This window comes from Mesoplodon mirus (assembly GCF_964341445.2).
Source record: "Mesoplodon mirus genome assembly, chromosome: 3".
Classification (NCBI taxonomy): Eukaryota; Metazoa; Chordata; class Mammalia; order Artiodactyla; family Ziphiidae; genus Mesoplodon; species Mesoplodon mirus.
In genome coordinates this window covers 59,607,224-59,625,947 of record NC_138978.1, presented here as the reverse complement: position 1 = coordinate 59,625,947, position 18,724 = coordinate 59,607,224, and the positions used below count along the sequence as shown (strand labels likewise).

Genomic DNA, 18,724 nt, shown 5'->3' with positions numbered 1-18,724 from the left:
CTTCTCTTGTTGGGGAGCACGGGCTCTAGGCGCGCAGGCTTCAGTAGCTGTGGCACGCGGGCTCAGTAGTTGCGGCATGTGGGCCCTAGAGTGCAGGCTCAGTAGTTGTGGTGCACAGGCTTAGTTGCTCTGCAGCATGTGGGATCTTCCCAGACCAGGGATCGAGCCTGTATCCCCTGCATTGGTAGGGGAAGTCTTAACCACTGTGCTACCAGGGAAGTCCCTATACCACATTTTCTTTATCCATTCATCTGTCGATGGACATTTAGGTTGTTTCCAAAGGTAATCTTTAAATGTTTTTTCTGATTCTAAAACCAGAAGTCACTCAAGCCCAAAGTGATGTACACTCCTATTAAAGGATCAGCTGAGCTTATATCATAATTCTTTCTGAAACCATACCTTAGCCTGTAGCCGGCTTCCAATGGTTGACCTCAAGTGATACATGGAAACAACCACATCTCCTTGCACAGTGATGCTCAAGGGAATGAAGATTTTTCCATCTTGGACACGGTATTCTCTTTAAACAGAGACAAAAGCATACACTGAAAGAGAGTCTAATCTGGCACAATAACACAGGTATACAGGCACTGTCTTCTGTGGCTCTGGCCAAGGCACCTGTTTGCCCAGGCCTGAACCCAGGAGCCATTTCTTATCTTAAGCAAAGTCAGGAGCACAGCCAGTGCCAACTGGATGCAAATTGGTTCTGCCACAGGATACCACTGGTCTTATGCCAGGTCCTCTCTCTCCAACCCATCCTGATTTCTAGATGAATCAACTGCCCATTAGCAGAAATCGTTTTCCCCAAATACATGTAGCCCTGATGCATTTACCTTGCCCTAACTGTAAATTTATGATAAAAACAGAGAGAGAACAAAGAAGTCTAACTGAGATCAACATAGAAACAGCAGTGAGATGCTCTGTGAGTATCTCGTATACCAATTTTGAAATTCAATTTATTTCAAATTAACTTCATTTTCTGTTATCATCTAGTCCCTTCTTCCATATCTCCCACCGCCTCCCACTGGCACTTGCTCTTTACTATAGGTTCTATAACTTTTTAATTATATAACCATCTACCTAGTTGCTCACCTAGAAACCTCATTCATTCCTGATTCTTCCATTATCATCACCAATTCTTATCAAGGTCATCTCCTTCTTAAACATCCAGGTCTTCTGCCCTACACCACTGTCTTAACCCTCATTATAGCTCATGTTAGTCCCTTAGTTTGTATCACCATTTGAAGGGGCGCTATGGCATCCCTTGATTTAATTGTGCTTTTCTATGATTACCACCTATATTGAACATTTTAAAAAATATCAGCCATTTCATAATGTAGTCCTCAAAGGAAGAATAGGATCCAACTTACACAGGAATGGAGCAGTTCACAAGAAGAAATGAAGAAAAGTATCATGACTTACTTCATTCGTTCAAAATCTGCACAAGTTGTATATATTTTGGTTTCTCCAATCAGTACATCACAGTAAGGGCGACATCCATTTCTCTGTTTGTTGAAAAAAGGAACTGGACTGACAGTGATCGACTTAATAGTGAGAGGCTTGAAGTGAGGGCGGTAGGGTTTGTCTGCTAGGAGGTCACACATGTAGCCCAGGTACCTAAAACACAAGACAGACATTCTATTGGTGCCGACCACAGCAGAAGAAATAAGCAGTCAATTTGCTATAAAGTTTGTTCTCATAAATTATTAACCTACAATAAAAATTTACTGTGTTAATTCTTTAAACATTAAATGGCAAAAGAGAATGCTGCCATAATTTAGGAAAGCTTTTATCTAGTGACACTGCTGCACTTCCCCCCGAAGAGCTGATAAAGGGGTATTTATTAAATGAAAAAGCTTACGGGCATTTTACACTAGCTCAATATTTGATCTAGCAGATTAAATTTATCAGTTAAGGGTTAGCTTTGGAAAAAAAATCAGAATTTATCATCAGACGTAGCTTTAATCCAAGAGGAAGTAAGGAGATGCAGTTTAAATAAGAGAAAGAAGAAACTGTGCCCAAAGAGAAGATAATACATTGATTACCTAAAAAGGTTTTTCCCCTTTTTTGGGGACATGATACAAATTAGACCATGTCTGTGCCAACCCTGCATCTAGCTGACTTTACCTCCTATGGGATGGCGAAAGTCCAATTCCTGGTCGCTTTGCGTAGAGTAATCGAACAGCTGGGCCAGGAGTAGAGTAGAGATTACAGAAAATGAACATAGCACCAACCAGAATTGATGATGCTGCCCGTCCATCCTATCAAAGAAAACGTATAAACTTGTCATAAACATGGATCGGTCAGGCACTCAACACTGAGAGTGGCTGTACTTGGCAATTAAAAGAAAGAGGTCAAGGGTGGGGAGTCTGGGTGTGGGCTGTGGAGGAAAGAAATCTTAACTACAGGTGCCTGTCAGTTAAAACTTGTTCACCTAAAAACCCAAATCTGTCCCAGCTATTTAAATCACAAAGCATCAAGGGAAGACTGATTCTTAGGATGCAATTGACTCTCTGCTAACCTAAGAAACCCAGCAATATAAATTAGATTTGTACATATTTACTGAAAAATAATCTAGTCTTCAAAGTAACTTTGGACTTGTAGGATCAGAACTAACAGTTGAGGTCTCTCAGTTTAGGGTGAAGGTAAAGAGTTCTCAGGTTAGGCAAATACTGCTTTTTGGAATATGCGATGGGTGTATTTTACCCAAAGTTATGTTCCTAGGTGGATATAAAATAAAGAAGCTTCACCTGATTCAACCGCACTCAGTAAAGGAATGCAAGCGGTAACATTCCTGACAGATGGTGAGCGGCTTCTTCTAGAATACTTTAAGGGACAAGGAGCACCCTGCTTCTGGACGAGCTTCACAAAGTTCTTCCTTATACTGAATATGCTGAGTTGCAGTCTATTCCACTCAACGATCCTCATTCTTCCTTCTCTCAGGACAAAGTGTAAACCTACTCCTTTCTCCCTGGGACAACCCTTCACATATCTGAAATACTCTCCCTTTCCATCAACTTTTCTATTTTCCAGGTTGAAAACATACCCAATCTGTGATAATTTTATGTCACAACTTGATTGGACTAAGAGATGCCCAAAGAGCTGGTAAAACATTATTTCTGGATGTGTCTGTGAGGGTGTTTCTGGAAGAAATCAGCATTTGAATCAGTAGACCTAGTAGAGGTTCACCCTCATCAAAGTGGGCTGGCATCATCCAACCTGTTGAGGGTCCAAATAGAACAAAAAGGCAAAGGAAGGGAGAATTCTCTTTGTCTTCTTGAGCTGGGACCTCCATCTTCTCCCTGTTCTTGGACATCGGAGCTCTTGGCTTTTAGACCTACACCAGTGGCCCCCTTGGTTCTCAGGGCTTCAAACATGGACTAAATGTTACCACTGGCTTTCCTCGTTCTCCATCTTGCAGGAGGCAGATTGTGGGACTTCTAGGCCTCCAGAATCACTTGAGCCAATGCCTATAATACATCTCCTCTTACATATGTATCTCTACACATATCCTGTCAGTTCTGTTTCTCTGGAGAACCCTGACTACTACACAATCCCTTCAGTTCTTCCTCATCTGATGTTCCATTTTAAGAGACATCATCATTCAGTGGACTTCCTCTTAACAGACTCCAGTTTTAAAACAACAGCCTTAAATGTGCTGCCCAGATGTGAAATGCAAGATATAAGATGTGCTCTGACCAAACTAGAGAGGAAATATCATCTTCCTTAGAACACTATGCTTTTATGAACATAACCCCAGGCTAAACTAGTTTAAATGCAAGCTAAATCACACCATAAGCTCTTATTGATCTTTCTATCCACTAAAACTGTTAGTTCTTTTTCAAATGATGTGTTAAGTTAATAGACAAATACACTTAATCTTTTAGAACCAGAATTCAGGACTTTATATTTATCCTGTGTTTAATTTCACATTGGTAGTTTCTATTAAATGACCAATCTGAGAAAACTGATAAGCTTGCCTCCACATTTTCAAAGCTGTCAATAAAAGGGCAACCTTTTCCTGGGAGGATGCTGATCCATTAGTCTCCTATCTTTGGAAGCAATATTCAGCCAATATCTGTCTAAATGTATAAAAATTTAGCCCAAATTTCTCCATCTTGAATATAAGAAATGGGGAAATCTCTCGCAGGAATCCAATAAACTATCTCTGCTAATCTATTAGTCTTGTTCCGAAAGTTCAGTTGGTTTGATATGTGTGTTCATAATGAATCGATGTGGACTCCTTTTTTCTAAGAGTTTAAAATCATCTGTGCACAAATTGTGTTAGAATTTCGCCTTGAATTGCCATCAGGCTCACCAGCCTGTAACTTTCCAGGATCAACCTCCTCCATCTTTTGGAAAACAATCTCCTCTCCTTGCTTGACTGGCACTCTTCTTCCTGTTTCCTCATATTGCATAAGGAACCCCTAATTGCTTTTCCAAGTGCTTTTAGTATTCTGTCACATAATTTAAGTCTAGAGAGTGGATTATTTTTAAGTACTGTGACGCTCTTTTACTATCTCCCTACCTCTCAGCTTTGTCTTAATTATCAGTGTTACTCCCTTTCTAGCTTGACATCTGTTCCCCCGATGAAGGAGCAGAATAAAGGACTTAAGATTATACCGTGTGCCTCCAGCATTTGTTGTTGTCCTTATTCCAAGGGCAGTTTTTTTTAAAAAGACATTTTTCTCAATCTTAATTCTTTTTAGAATTTAGTCTTCCTGACACTCTTTTAACAGGTTCATGGCTCTTAGATATGTGTTCCCTCCTTTTATCAGCCATGCAGGTCTTTTTTAAAGTTTTCTTAGTTTTTTTAATTAAAAGATGAATATATGCTTATTTTTAATAAAACAGCAGTATATATAGGATGAAAATAAATGCTCCCACCTCCAGCTGCAATTCCACTTCCAAAGACTTGGTGCAGACTTCCAACTCATGCATGTCCTTTTTCAGTAAGCCTAGAGAGCAGGCTATGGGGTCTTCACTCTTTGTATGTCTCTTCTTTTTTCTTCTTCATTGGGTTTTTATTTGTTATGATTGGATCATTAGAACTGGGAGCCTCTGGTCTCTCTCGAGCCATCTTCTCTTACAAAGCTGCCAGACCTAGGCTCGCTGAACTTTTAGAAAGTTCTCGAGTGAAGAAAAAAATCACCAAAGTACCTAAAGCCTGCTTAGTCTCTAAAAATAATCTGTCCTTTATACAATCTGTTCTGTCTCTGAAAGGAAAACCCTTTGGCCTTTCACATTAAACTCCTACAAAACACCAAGTGTTCTTCTTTTATTACCAAGAATTTGGGGATGTGAGATGGAAAGAAGAAATAATCTCAGCTTTCATCCCTCTTTTAGCCAACTGGCTCTCAAGAAAGAGGGGGAAAATCATCAACTAATATTATAGCAAAAAATACACCTTGAAGTTTATAGAAGCAGTGAATAGTTCTAGTATTTATGCTCAGATTTCATTTGTGTGTTCATTTCTTCATATATCCAATCACTTATTCAAATCTTTCATACCTTGTGACTTTCTGTTTGAATAGAATAAAAAAAAAATCCCACAAGGACTCAGAGGCAAAAAATATACAAATCGATTTTCACTGCAAAGTAAAGGAGCTGTTACAGTGGAGGATTCCTGGACTGAATGTCAATATTATGACATAGTGTGAGTGTGTTTCGTGTTTGGTAATTGCAATCATTGTTGCTTATGTTGTGGTCATCCATTTACAATGCTTGGTGTCAGTTTATTTATCTCTTGTAAAAATAAAATACAGTGTTAAAAAAAAGGTCTTTCATACCTGGGATTCCAAAGTAAAAAAGGCACAGTTCTTGCCCACAGGATGCTCACAGTCTAGTGGGGAAACAGGCGGGCCACCAGATTATGATGATGCAGTATATTAAATGCTTAAATCCAAAGATGTTTAGATATATAGGTCGAATGTCCATATTGTCAAAAAAGATTTTACCTAAAGTTGAGTTTTAAACAATAGGCAAGAGCCCTCCAGAGGAAGGGTTGGGGAAAGGGACTCTAGGAAGTCAGTGGTCAGAAAAATCATCAGTCCCACTGGGAATTGCTATAAAATACAGTCAGTCTATGTGACTACTTATAAGGGCATAGATGTCTTTTTATTTCATTTTTATTCAAACATAAAGGTAAGAAAAGAATATTTCAGTGTGCTTATGTCACTTCTATTCACCCAAAACTCAATGGCATTTTTGCCTATGCACACACAGCTCTTGTTTCTATCTTTTTTATAATAGTTAGCACATTCCAGAGGCCCTGTATTATGTGGGTTGTATACATATCTGCTTCTCCCACTGGTATTCGAGCTTTAGGGCAAGAATAATAAGTTTTCCCCTCATTTTATATCCCTCACATCACCTAATTCCTAAGTGGGTTCTTAAGAGATGCTTATTCAACTTAAGCATTACCTGGTTCACCAGTCTGTGTAAGGTCATTTGTATTTGACCAAACCAAACCAGCATGAATGATAGCCACAACAGCAACAAGAAAAGGTTACTCACCAAGCAATGGACAACACAGACGTTTTTGGGATTCTGTAGTAGCCAGTTGTACATATTCCGACACACAGCAAAGAGGTTGTGCAGACTGGGGGCCTGCCTGATGGGCCAACTGCATTCTGAGACCTAAAGGAACACAGCAGAAGGAAATGAATTCGCCAAGCGACTTCCTCTCCATGGGCAGGTAGCACACCAAACGACTTCTGGAAGTGACACTACATTCTCTTTTAATACAGCAGAAAGAGTTAGGGACAGGGTCCAAACACAGAAAGAAGAGCTTAATCCTGCAATTTTTTTAATTTAAAAATTCTGTTTTGGTAAACATATTTTGAAATATTGGGTTGGCCAGAAAGTTCCTTCGAGTTTTTGTAAGCTCTTACGGAAAAACCCGAACTTTTTGGCCAACCCAAAACATTTTAAATTAAACTAGATGATTTAACATACATATTTGCATTTTTAAAGGTTCCAATATTTGGATTTCAAAGGTTCAATGTTCCATTGAATTTAATTTCTATTTAGTATAAAATGTTTTGACCTGCCTACTAGATGCTTAATTATAGGATTACATTATAAATCCTGCACTATCCCTAATTTTATCCAAGATGATAAAAGTGAAAACACAAAAAAGTGCTGCTGAATAAGCCAAAGATAGGCTCTTTCAAGGGTCTTATTTCTTCCTCTTTTAATGAGGGAACCCACAACTCCATGGGGGCAACCTCTAACATTTTCATTCATCTAACACACATGTTCATTTTAACACTATGTTCCTAGAATTCTGCTTGGCTCTCATCTGTACAACAGTCATATAAGACAGGTACTAATATGATCTCTATTTTGCAGATAAGAAAACTGACTCTCAGAGGTTGTCTTGTCTAATGTCACACTGCTGGTCAGTACCAGCATTGCAACCCAGGTCGTCTGAGTATAAGTCACTTTGCTACAACAGTATACTGGTTGAGATTTCATTTGCCTCAAAATTCTAGGCATGAGCCTCAATCGATTAGGTATTTATTAATTTAACAGTAAGGAAAAACTTAGGCAAACTTCATGACCTCTCTAAGCCTTTCTCCATAAAATGTCATGAATGATACCTACCTACCTGCCTCATAGGGTTGTGGCTACAACATGAGAATGTATTTCAAGGGCTTAGCTCAGTATCTGACATACACAAAGTGATCAATTAATACTGGCTATCATTATTATTATTATTATTATTATTATTATTTTATCAGGTAACTGTCAGTGCAAAGCCCTAAGGTCAGATAGAGCTAGCTGTTTGGAAAAAGTGAATGAAATCCTATATGGCAAAATCATAGACTGAAGGGTCAGATCATACCAGGCCTTGTTAAGAACTGAGAGAAGTATTTAAGAAGGAGAGTGACTCTCGCATTTTCCAAAGACCTCTCAAGGTCCAGTATGGAGAACAGATATAGATGACACAAGACAAAAGTCAGAGAGTACAGTCAGGTGGCTATATTAGGAATCTAAGTAAGAAATGATGGTGGCTTAGGCTGGATGAGTAGCAGTGGGACACACAAAGACTTGAGGGATTCAAAAAATAGAGAGGAAGTAGAATGCCTGTACAAGACTCAGGGATTGATCACAGGGTGGCAGGGCATGAGTGTGGAGGGGTATGTGGAGGGGGAGGAATCGAGGATGACTGCTAGGTTTCCAGCCTGAATGGCTGGATAAAAGGATGGCAGGTGCCATTGGCTGATACAGGGAATTCTGGAGAAAACAACAGGTTTTATACAGATGGTGTCATCAGAAAGTGCTCTGCAACACTAACACCATTGGTCTAAGAAAACTCAAACGTCCCAAATTCTTTACATTTAAGAGTAGGGAGAGAGAGGCAGGAATAATCTGTTTGGTTCATGCTTTTCTAGTAAACAGATAATAACTAGTCAAAATATAAGTGGGAAATTATCTGTGGTCTCTAGAGCTGACACCTGAAAGCAAACACATGGAGTTTCTCTCTCTGTGGCTGCCAAAAACCCCATTCTTTTTGGTTACTTTGTAACTTTTTTCCTACAAAATGATTGTGGGTAGTGTCAGGGGACCTTCCAGGTTATTAATTTTCCTAGACCTTTGAGAATGACAGGTATAGTTTATTAAACAAAGTAGATGAAATGCCTAACAAAGCTACCAAACAATCCAGGGTGACCCAGTATTGGGCCTCTGTCGATTGAAACTCCATAACAGCTTGCCCCTTTCACCCAACATGATTTGGGTGTATTTCTGGCCCATTCTTTATCCTCAGATAGATTCCCCATTGACAAGTTCTCAAGGAATGGAAATAATATATTGATTAAAAACAGAATAATTGGGAAGAAAAATTTTGCCATCAGAGGAATTGCAAAATGTACATTTATACAAGCTGCTTCCTGCCTGTGATGTTTTTCCTTCCCTTGGTAAATTTCTATTCATACTCCAAAGCCGAAGTTCAAGTGTTCTCTTGTCTCTGACAGTTCCTCTAACGCCCACAGGCAGAAGTGCTTAGTCATCTTAGTCATCTTTGTCCATTTTCATGTTATAGCTTTCACCAGTAGAGCAAAATGGTGAAGCCACAGTTGGGTTTTCACCTTAGCTTTACCACTTACTACCTGATTCACCTTAGACAAGTTGCTAATCTCTCCAAGCCTCAATTCTCTTGTGTGTAAAATAAAAATGGTGGTAAGAATTAAGGAGCACAACGTAAACACAGTAAGTGCCAGCTTATTGTATTCAAATTAACCGTTTATGTCTGTCTCCCCCTCTAGACACTAAGCTTCATGAGAAGAAAGACCATTTTTCATTTTTGTAACCCAAGTCCAGAGTCTGCGTGCTAGTCCAATGGCAGGCACTCAGTAGGTATTTGCTGAGTGAATCAATGAGTGAAAGAACGAAGGAATGAACCCTATTTGGCAATCTCTTCTTATAATAAGATTTGTCTTTGTCTACATGTAAAATATCTTGAGGAAGGAACCGATTTTGTTGTTTTTTTAGATTGCGACCATGTAAAAGTGTAGGAAATTTGTTTTCTCAGGCAGTAGTTTTAAACCTTTTAGAAACTGTATGTCACTTCTACAAACACTAAATGTCAATATCTATGAGTCTCAGCTAAAAGCTGGCTAAATTGTTCTTAGCACAATAGGCTAATTGTTCAGAATCATTAAACCAATCAAGTAAATAATATTAATTTAAAGTACTGCATAATTACATATTTACTTGATATATAATTATACTCCATTAAGCAAACATACAATTAGAATTTTTTAAAAGCATGTGCTCTGTATAAAGGGGAAAAACATTTAAGGCATAAACAAAATCAAAAAAATTTTTTTAACGAATTCAATCCCTGCAAGCGATTTTTGTAGCTCTGTGAGGTTCACAGCTTCATGCGATAAGCACAATCCTTGGGCAGGTGACACTTCACGATGCTGCCTCCAGTCTCTCTGAACCCCTCCCGGAGCTGTAGAGCATCAGAAAACGCCATATGGATTACAGGCTGCCATGATACCACCCAGTGGGAAAGGAGGCCAGAACAGCACCAGGGCTGGATGCCATTTGATTTTCATCTTTCTGTCTCCCCGAGCATGAGAGGAGATGACAGAAGCATCCCATTTGCTGAGCATAAGAGCAGAAGGGGCTATGGAGAATCAGACTGAAGAGCCATATCCAGTGTCTTAAGAATCTGACACCAGTTTTGGAGGAAGGAGTACTTCAGGCAATAATTTATTTGGCATTTTATTATTATTAATGGTAATTATAGCTTCCACTTACTGAATGTTTAGTCTAAGCGACACATTGCTATCAAATGTATTCCTTACAGCAAACCTAAACAAAAAATTTCTATTTGTGAGATAGGAATCCTTATTGTTATCTCCATTTTATACGGGAGAAAACTGAGTTTTAGATGAGGTGAAGTAACTTACCCAAGAAGAGGAACAGCTGAGATACTAATCTAGGATAATTTTTAAAATTCAAAATTTGTGCATATTATATGAATTTCACCTCAATAAAAAATAATAATAAAAATTTGTATACTGTCTGATGATTATTAACTACAATTCCATCTGACATTTGTGAGACAGTTATGGGATCAAGTGATGGCTATTTTTTTACCAAAGTTAATAAGACATTCAATTTACTGAAGGCTGCAGAACTAGAATGTGGGGCTTCCTGGTCCTCTGACTCCTAGCCAGGGATATTTTTCTGCCCCATTATTTCCTGTCCTTACACTGATGCACAGTGGCAGAGGACAGATGAATATAATCTAGAAAGTCACTCCGCTATGGCCAACTCCCTTCACCAACCAGCAAACCAGAGCAGAAACAACTGGGAGCTATGGTGACCTCTTTGATGAATTCTGGAAGGAAAAATGAAAAAAAAAATGTGACCTTCAAACAATCCTTTAAGAAACCCAAGTTGATCATATATTTTCCTAAAATTAAGTTCTTTGCAAAGAGGAAGAAATTCTACAAGATTATGCAGTTTAGAAATAGTCGAAATAAAAGAAGATTCTAAAAGAACCAGCTGGGTTTATCTTTTCAATGCTACTAACTGGGCTCCTTCAGCGTACCCCTTCCTGGTTAGACAGAGGAAGGAGGCTCAAAGTGGCATTGGAATAGCATTATCAGAATGTAAGAACTTTAGGGCAGGCTAGACTTGGTCGCCATTCATCTGCTTTTCCATTTATTGCCAACAGCAACACCAAGAAATGTGTAAGGCAGTAGTTCCTGACATTCTAGGGCAGAGCTATAAAACCTTCTGTGCAGAAATGGAACCAGTGCACACACACATACACACGGAGTAAATGGCTATAGTGTTTACTTGGGGGATGATGAACAAGGTTTGGGTATAGATACTGGTGATGGTTACAGAATATTGTGAGTGAATTTAATGCTGCTGAAATTGTACACTTACAAATGCTTAAAATGGTATGTTTATGTTATGTGTATTTTACCACAATAAAGAAAAATAGGAGTGAGAACAGATGGTTAAACTCTCTGAAGCCCATGCATGGATCAAAATATACAGTGGAACCATGTCTTTTAAACTCAGATTCAGAACATCTGGCTTAGATGATGCATCTCATTGGTCTACAGGACTTCACTGTCAACATCAGGACATTTATTTCCTCAAGGTAGATACTGGCTAAGAAGAGTCAAAACACTGACATTCAATATCTCCTCTGCAGTCCTGAATAGGTATGCTAGCACTCTGAATGAAGGGCTATCTGCCATGTCTTGTTTTGAGTCAAATCCTCTGCTAAAATTGAAACTAAACACAGAGTCCTATTTTAACATTCTGTTACATATGCAAATACTAAGGAATTGTTACTTAATTATTTCATATGATTCCTGTCAACCCATGTGGTATCTAAGCCTAAAAGTGAATCAAAATCAGAATGATGCCCCTCAGCAAAGTAAAATCTTCCTGGAAACAGCCTATCTCTGTCACCACCGTCTTTATCTTCAAACATATGTCACATAATAAAAAGGTAAAATGACTGAGTTCAGGGTTCAAGGCATAGAGATATAGACACAGCTGGACTCCTGTGAGTCTATAAATAAAACCAGTCTTGTGTTTAGTCTTTTCCAACAGTGGTATTTATAGAAGCCTTGGCCATCTACATTTATTAAAATAAGATTTAACTGCAGACCTAGCACTCCACTGGTCTGGAAGGAGAAGAAAATGATTTCGGGCCTCAAGGACTGGAAGATGAGAACCAAGAACACTTTTCTAAGTCATGCAACAGTGGGATGCAAATCAATTTGCGGTGTTAGTGCTGGGAAGAGAAAGGACTAGGAACTTGAAAAGAGATGTAGCCACATCAAAAACAGAGCTAAGATGAAAAATACTAAGGCTGTGGGACTGTCCTTCTAAGATGCAACTGTGGGTTGAGGGAGCTAGGTCAGAGGGTCCTCTTCCAGTCCGCAGAGTTCTGGGACTATCTATAAAGGGCTAAAGGTGCAGTGCAATCCTGCATTTTAGGGGAAAGAATTGGAAAAGCCTTGTGGTATGTGGAAATCCTACCCTTAGCAAAATTTGGCGAACAAAGAAGGGGTGGGGGTGTGGCATGCGTGGCCTTTCAGGGAGTGGGAGCAGCTCATGCAAAGAGACGGTGCGTCTCCCCTGGTGGGAGCATGGTTCTCAGGCAGCGGAGAAAAGTGAAGGATGAGCTAGAGAGGCACAGAAGCCAGATCATGCGGAGCCTGGTAAGACAAAGACTACGGTTTGCATGGAGAAGTAATAACCCCACCGCTTTCACCTAGACAAGACTCATGCGTCAAGGTCCAGCTCTCACTGCTGTCTCCCTTTACTGAACTCCCTCAGTAGGTACTGTAAATATTATTGTCTTTAGAACGTTCTGACTTCTCTCTCCAACTAGGCTTAAGTGCCTTGAGAATAAGAATCAAACGTTTTTTAGTTAATTAATTATTTTATTTTTGGCTGCGTTGGGTCTTTGTTGCTGTGCACTGGCTTTCTCTAGTTGTGGCGAGTAGGGTCTACTCTTTGTTGCGGTGCGCAGGTTTCTCATTGCGGTGGCTTCTCTTGTTGCAGAGCATAGGCTCTAGGCGTGCAAGCTTCAGTAGATGCAGCACGTGGGCTTCAGCAGTTGCGGCACGTGGGCTCTAGGGCGCGTGGGCTTCAGTAGCTGTGGTGCGTGTGATCAGTAGTTGTGGCTTGCGGGCTATAGAGTGCAGCCTCAGTAGTTGCGATGCACAGGCTTAGTTGTTCCAGGGCATGTGGGATCTTCCCAGACCAGCGATCGAACCCGTGTCCCCACTGGCAGGTGGATTCTTAACCACTGCGCCACCAAGGAAGTCCCAAGAATCAAATTTTTATTTGATATCTATGTGTTCAACAATTCTTGGCACATTCAATCTTCTGAGAGACATTTCTTAGCCATGCCAGGCACCGTTCCAGGTAGCAAATAAAATAAATGTGTTCCCTGCTCTTCTAGGGCAAGTGAGAGTAGTCTGGGGCAGATGTTCCATATGCAATTCCTGGTTTCTTTGGTAAGACTGTTAAGTCTGGTCACAAAATATGTAGTTACACTAATTGATGCCTTTCTTTAAATATCTTTATAAAAGAGCTTGCTTTTATAAATCATATATACATATAAGAGATACCTTAATATGCATGAATGCTTCTATAATGATATTACATCTTTATTTACTTCCAGAGGGAAAATTTTTCAGATTATCACAAATATTTCAAGATTAAATAAAATTTCTATGAAATATTATACAGGATGTTCCATGGTCCTTCAGTTATGAAAATGATGGCACTATGTGTATCACTGAGTCACTTTGCTGTAGAGCAGAGATCAGCACAGCACTGTAAATCAACTATGCTTCAATAAAAAACAAATCAGAAGAAAGAAAGAAAGAAAGAAAATGATGGCACTGAGTCTCCAAACAAGAAAAAATCAATTCAACATATTTGCATCTGAATTAGAAATAAAATAGCTACCCAGGGCTTCCCTGGTGGCACAGTGGTTGAGAGTCCGCCTGCCGATGCATGGGACACGGGTTCGTGCCCCAGTCTGGGAAGATCCCACATGCTGCGGAGCGGCTGGGCCCATGAGCCATGGCCGCTGAGCCTGCGCGTCCAGAGCCTGTGCTCCGCAACGGGAGAGGCCACAAAAAAAAAAAAAAGCTACCCACATTTTTGTTGGATGCTAATTCACTTGCTCTGAATTACGTGATAGATGGAATAAGAGGTGGAAGGGCAGTTAACTACAGGGAATATTAAAGAGCTGCATTTGAAATCTCCGTTATAGAATGGAAATTTGGACGAAAGCACTTTAGAATGGTTTTATCAGTGCTTCTCAGAGAGTGGCTCACAGGGCAACAGTAGAAGTAGCACCCAGGAAGTTGTTAGCAATGCAGATTCTCACCACACCCCTCTGCTGAACCAGAAGTGCCAGGCCCAGGTGTTTAACAAGCCCTCTAGGACATTCTGATGTACACTAAAGCTTGAGAACCACTGGGTTACCTCTTGCCTATTTTGGAAACACTCTGGGAAAAGAGAATCCTTCACAAAATTCTCCCTTATCTTACTGAACATTAGGGCAGGAAGTGGTCTAAGAGAGCATACAGACTCTCTTCTAGTTTTTACTGATCAGGAAACTGACGCCCAGAGATTATTAATGGCAACTAAAATTTGGAGCAAAATGTGTTCTGGCATCAAAGCTGAGATCCTCAATACACAGTACACACAACCAGCTATCATTTTGCATAGTTGAAATGAAGTTTCACTTTTAAAGGGTCCAATGTGTAAAGCCCCTTTCTATTTATTAATAAATCCAGATGTAGCTGAAGAACCAATCATATCTAAAGGCTAAGTCAAGATTTTTGAAAATGTTCCTGAGAGAGAGAAAGCCTGATTTTAGTGAGTAAATCAAGAATTCAGTGGCCAGAAATATCAAGCTTAACATCAGATTCAAACCAAAGCCAGCTCTCATAGTTCCTTAACTAGACTGAAACTAGAACTATTTCTCTGCCTAGTTCTAAAAGCTCCTTAAGAGGATAATCCAGGTTTCCAGGTAACACTGTCAGCCCAAAGTAGTGGCTAAGACACATGCCTGTGGTCTTGGGCAAGTTACCTTACCTCTCTGTGCCTCAGTTTCTCCATCTACTTCAGAGGACCGTTGAGAGAATTAATGAGATATTGCATGTAAAGTTCCTGGCACACTGTAAATGCTCTAAAAATGTTGCTGCTGCTCTCACTGCTATAAATATTAGCAATAGTATCATCAAACCTACAGTGTGGACTGTTTATGTGCTATACCTCACTTATGAAACACATACCTTTACCAAATGTCAGAAAGCTATATACTGGTGTGTCTCTACTGGTTTAGCCAAACTGCCTCATCGTGATGCCAAAGCAGCAATAAGGAAGGGTGAAAGGCATCATTAGTGCTCCAGCATAAGGGTCTCCAACTGCCCTACGTAGCAGTCAATCTCCACTGAGCCACATAGCAACGTGCCCTAACAACTGAGCAACCAGCCACAGCTGATTTGAGGCCCTCAATTAGATGGTATCTTATTGACAGAGAAACTTTCCTACAAATATTCTCACCCAAGGAAAAGCTTCAGAATATCTCATAACAGCCTAATAAAAATTTTGTGGATAGAGAAGTGTCCATAGTATATAGTTTTTCAGCTCCATGTGCCTAAAGGCAAAGGCTTTGAGGATAGCTCTCAAGGGGGAAAATACCCTCTTATGTCTTCAACCTTGTGATCAGGGCTAAAATTCCTTACCCTGCTATGAAACTTGGCAGTTCGATAAGACTTGGGCGACAGATTGTACACCGTGTAGTGGTCAAGATGTCTGGAATCCAAAAAGCTTCGAATGTCATCAACCTGATTTCTGAATCCTATGTCAACACTGTCCAGAGGAAAGGACATCACTGGAGGAAGGGTCACACAGAAAAAAAATAGGTTAAACAGGTCCGCTGTCACGATAGGCAGCCACTGAAAGCTGAGCTATTGGGCAGTTAATAAACACGAGAAACTTACCAATAATTCTGGAGGTAACATAAGTGAAGTCTAAATCTCCCTTCGTATAGCTAAAAGCAAGACAGAAAAGGGCACTCATTAAAATGATCCAAATGTCCCAAGATTTCTCTCTCTCAATCACTTGCACATCATGACCTGGGACATTTCCATTCAGTAGCTATATTCTGACTTCCCTTCAGGCCTTCCCCCTAACAAGTAAGCACTTTTGATAGAAGACAGCCCACACCCTCAGGAGCACACACCTACCACTCCAAACAGGGCATGCAGCTAGGGGGTAGGGGAGGAAGTGATGGAGAAAGAACAAAGGACCCTTTTTTTTTTGCCTACCAGGTGCTAGCTGGGGATTGAAGGTAAAGGATACAATTACTGTTGAAAAAAATTAAAATGTTGATTAATATGTTGGACTTCACGTTTGAATTTCTGATTTAAAACCACATATTTTAACTTAAAGTGACCCTAGAACTTTCTAATTCCTAAGAATAAAAAAAGAATTCATATGGCCTGCTTGTAAAAGTTTCACACAGTAGAAGGGTAGAAACTTCTCCCAGTAAATAAATTTTAAAGGGCTATTAAGATACGAAAACAAAATTCTGTTTTGATTACAATCCATAAGTATTGCTTATTTGGATTGCATGTGCATTATTATCTCATTTAATTCTCAAACCACCTAAAGACATAAATCTTACCAGGGTATCAAAGTAAAGCTCAGAGAGGTTAATTAATTTGCCTTAGAAAAAAAAAACTTGCCTTAGGTTAACAAGGGCAGATACTGCATTAGGATTCAGGATGCTGGATTCAAAAGCCAGAGATGTCAACCACTATCCTCTAACGTACCAAGGGGCCGAGTCCTCCCAGCCTATGCCTGTAGCTTCTGAAGGACTCAACTTTGTGGCTTCAATGGAATTCCTAGTCAATCAGATCCCATGCAGTTGCATCACAAAATTGACAGTGCTTGAGCGAAACAAGCAGTTGGCAGGTAAGCAGATCCTTTCGGGGCACGGAGTCCATAAACTTAATGGGGAAGGATGCACATACCTGGTAACAGATTGTATAACTCTGGAAGACGTGTCTTTGAGGGTGTCTTTCAAGTTGTCCTTTAGGTTACTAAACAGCCTCCCTGCACCTCCTTTCACCATGTCAAAGAGACCTCCCCCATAGCTGGGCTCCATGTCTGGAGATGAGGCACCTGCCAGTGAAAATCAGAAAAAGAGGTAAATAGCACAGACTACACAGGAAACCAATCCCTCTTTGTTCCTGAAACATACGCAGACCGTCTTTGGGAGTCTGGGACAGATATTCCTGCAAGTTATGTCATGCTTCCAGAACTTACTGACTCTGGGTTACAGACAGCAGTGCTGCTGGTCCTCAGAGGAGACCAAGGAAAGCCCCTCACCAAGTTCCAGAACAGAAACCTCCAGAGCTGCACATCCAATACTGTAACCACACATGCCAACTGAGCACTGGAAATGTGGCTAGTCTGACTTGAGACGGTGCTGTGAGTATCAAAGTGTCAAAGTGCAAAAAATGTAAAATATCTCATACACTTTTTTTTACAATGATTACATTTAAAATGATAATATTTTGGATATACTGAATTAAATAGATTATGCTATTAAATTAATTTCACCTATTCTTTTTTACTTTTTTAACGTGGAGACTAGAAAAATTTAAATTGTATATGTGGCCTGCATTATACTTCTTTCAGGCAGTGCTGAGGAAGAGCAGCGGTCAGCTGAGAAGTGAGTCCAGGGGCCTCCTCTGGCCTTCGATGGAGTTAACTGTGTTAGAAGACTCCTTCTATGGCTATCTCGAAAAGTAATACTTCACTTCCATCCTGGGAAAGTATTTTCTGAAGGGCCCTTATAACAGCTTTTAAGCTTGAGTACGCATAGTGGTCACTGGTGTTATTTGTCAAGTGTCAGGTTCTCCTCCCTGACAGTTTCATAAAATTGTACTTTCTGGCTCTTTGTGACTGGCTCTAGTCCAGAGTCTCTCAACCTTGGAACTATTGACCTCGGGGCCGAATACTTCTTTGCTATATGTGTGTTGTGGTGGCTGGCGGCGGGGAGGGGGTGGATTGTCCTGTGCATTGTAGGGCGTTTAGCAGCATCCGTGACCTCTGGTGACTAGGTAGCATCCCCCCCCTTCTCCGGCTATGACAGCCAAAATGTCCCTAGATGTTGGCAAAATTAGCCCTGTTTGAAAACCAGCACTCTCGTTTATAATATGTGAGTGGAAATGTTGTGTGTCTCTCTCAGTCTGGAGCATTTAACTGTTAGGGTGAGATTATCCATAGTTCTCATTCCCATATATTTTCTCTCTCTCTCTCTCTCTCTCTCTCTCTCTCTCTCTCTCTCTCTCCATAGCAACCCGCAAGGTCTGAGATTGTGGCTACTCTGTCCAGGACTCCTGGCTCCCAGAGTAAAGAGCTTGTGGCAGAGCTCTCAGCTGACCCTTGATGAATATGTACCATGACTGAGAAATAACCCTTTATTATTAGAAGCTACCCCATTCCCATTTTAGGACTGTTCATTACCATAACATAACTTAGCTTATAAAGATTGATACAGGAAGGAAGTAGGAATCTGTGTAGAGGAAGCTAATGTAAACAACAGCCAGGTAGGCTGTACAGACTAGCAGTCAAGAGCGTGAGTCACTCTTACCTGGGTTCTGGCAGGAAGAAAGATTCCTGACTGTGAAAC

The 18,724-nt window shown here is 40.2% G+C and overlaps 1 protein-coding gene across 1 annotated transcript in view; it reads right to left on the bottom strand.

The window, feature by feature from the left end:
• DNAJC6 (DnaJ heat shock protein family (Hsp40) member C6) overlaps positions 1-18,724 on the bottom strand; it is a 153,564-nt gene that overhangs the window by 29,079 nt on the left and 105,761 nt on the right. Inside the window, exons 2-8 of the mRNA XM_082613100.1 lie at positions 17,058-17,208; positions 16,023-16,072; positions 15,765-15,913; positions 6,514-6,636; positions 2,125-2,258; positions 1,420-1,614; positions 400-517 (exon numbers count right to left, since the gene is read on the bottom strand). Of these exons, the coding sequence (XP_082469226.1) occupies positions 400-517; positions 1,420-1,614; positions 2,125-2,258; positions 6,514-6,636; positions 15,765-15,913; positions 16,023-16,072; positions 17,058-17,208 (920 nt within the window). The remainder of the gene's footprint in view (positions 1-399; positions 518-1,419; positions 1,615-2,124; positions 2,259-6,513; positions 6,637-15,764; positions 15,914-16,022; positions 16,073-17,057; positions 17,209-18,724) is intronic.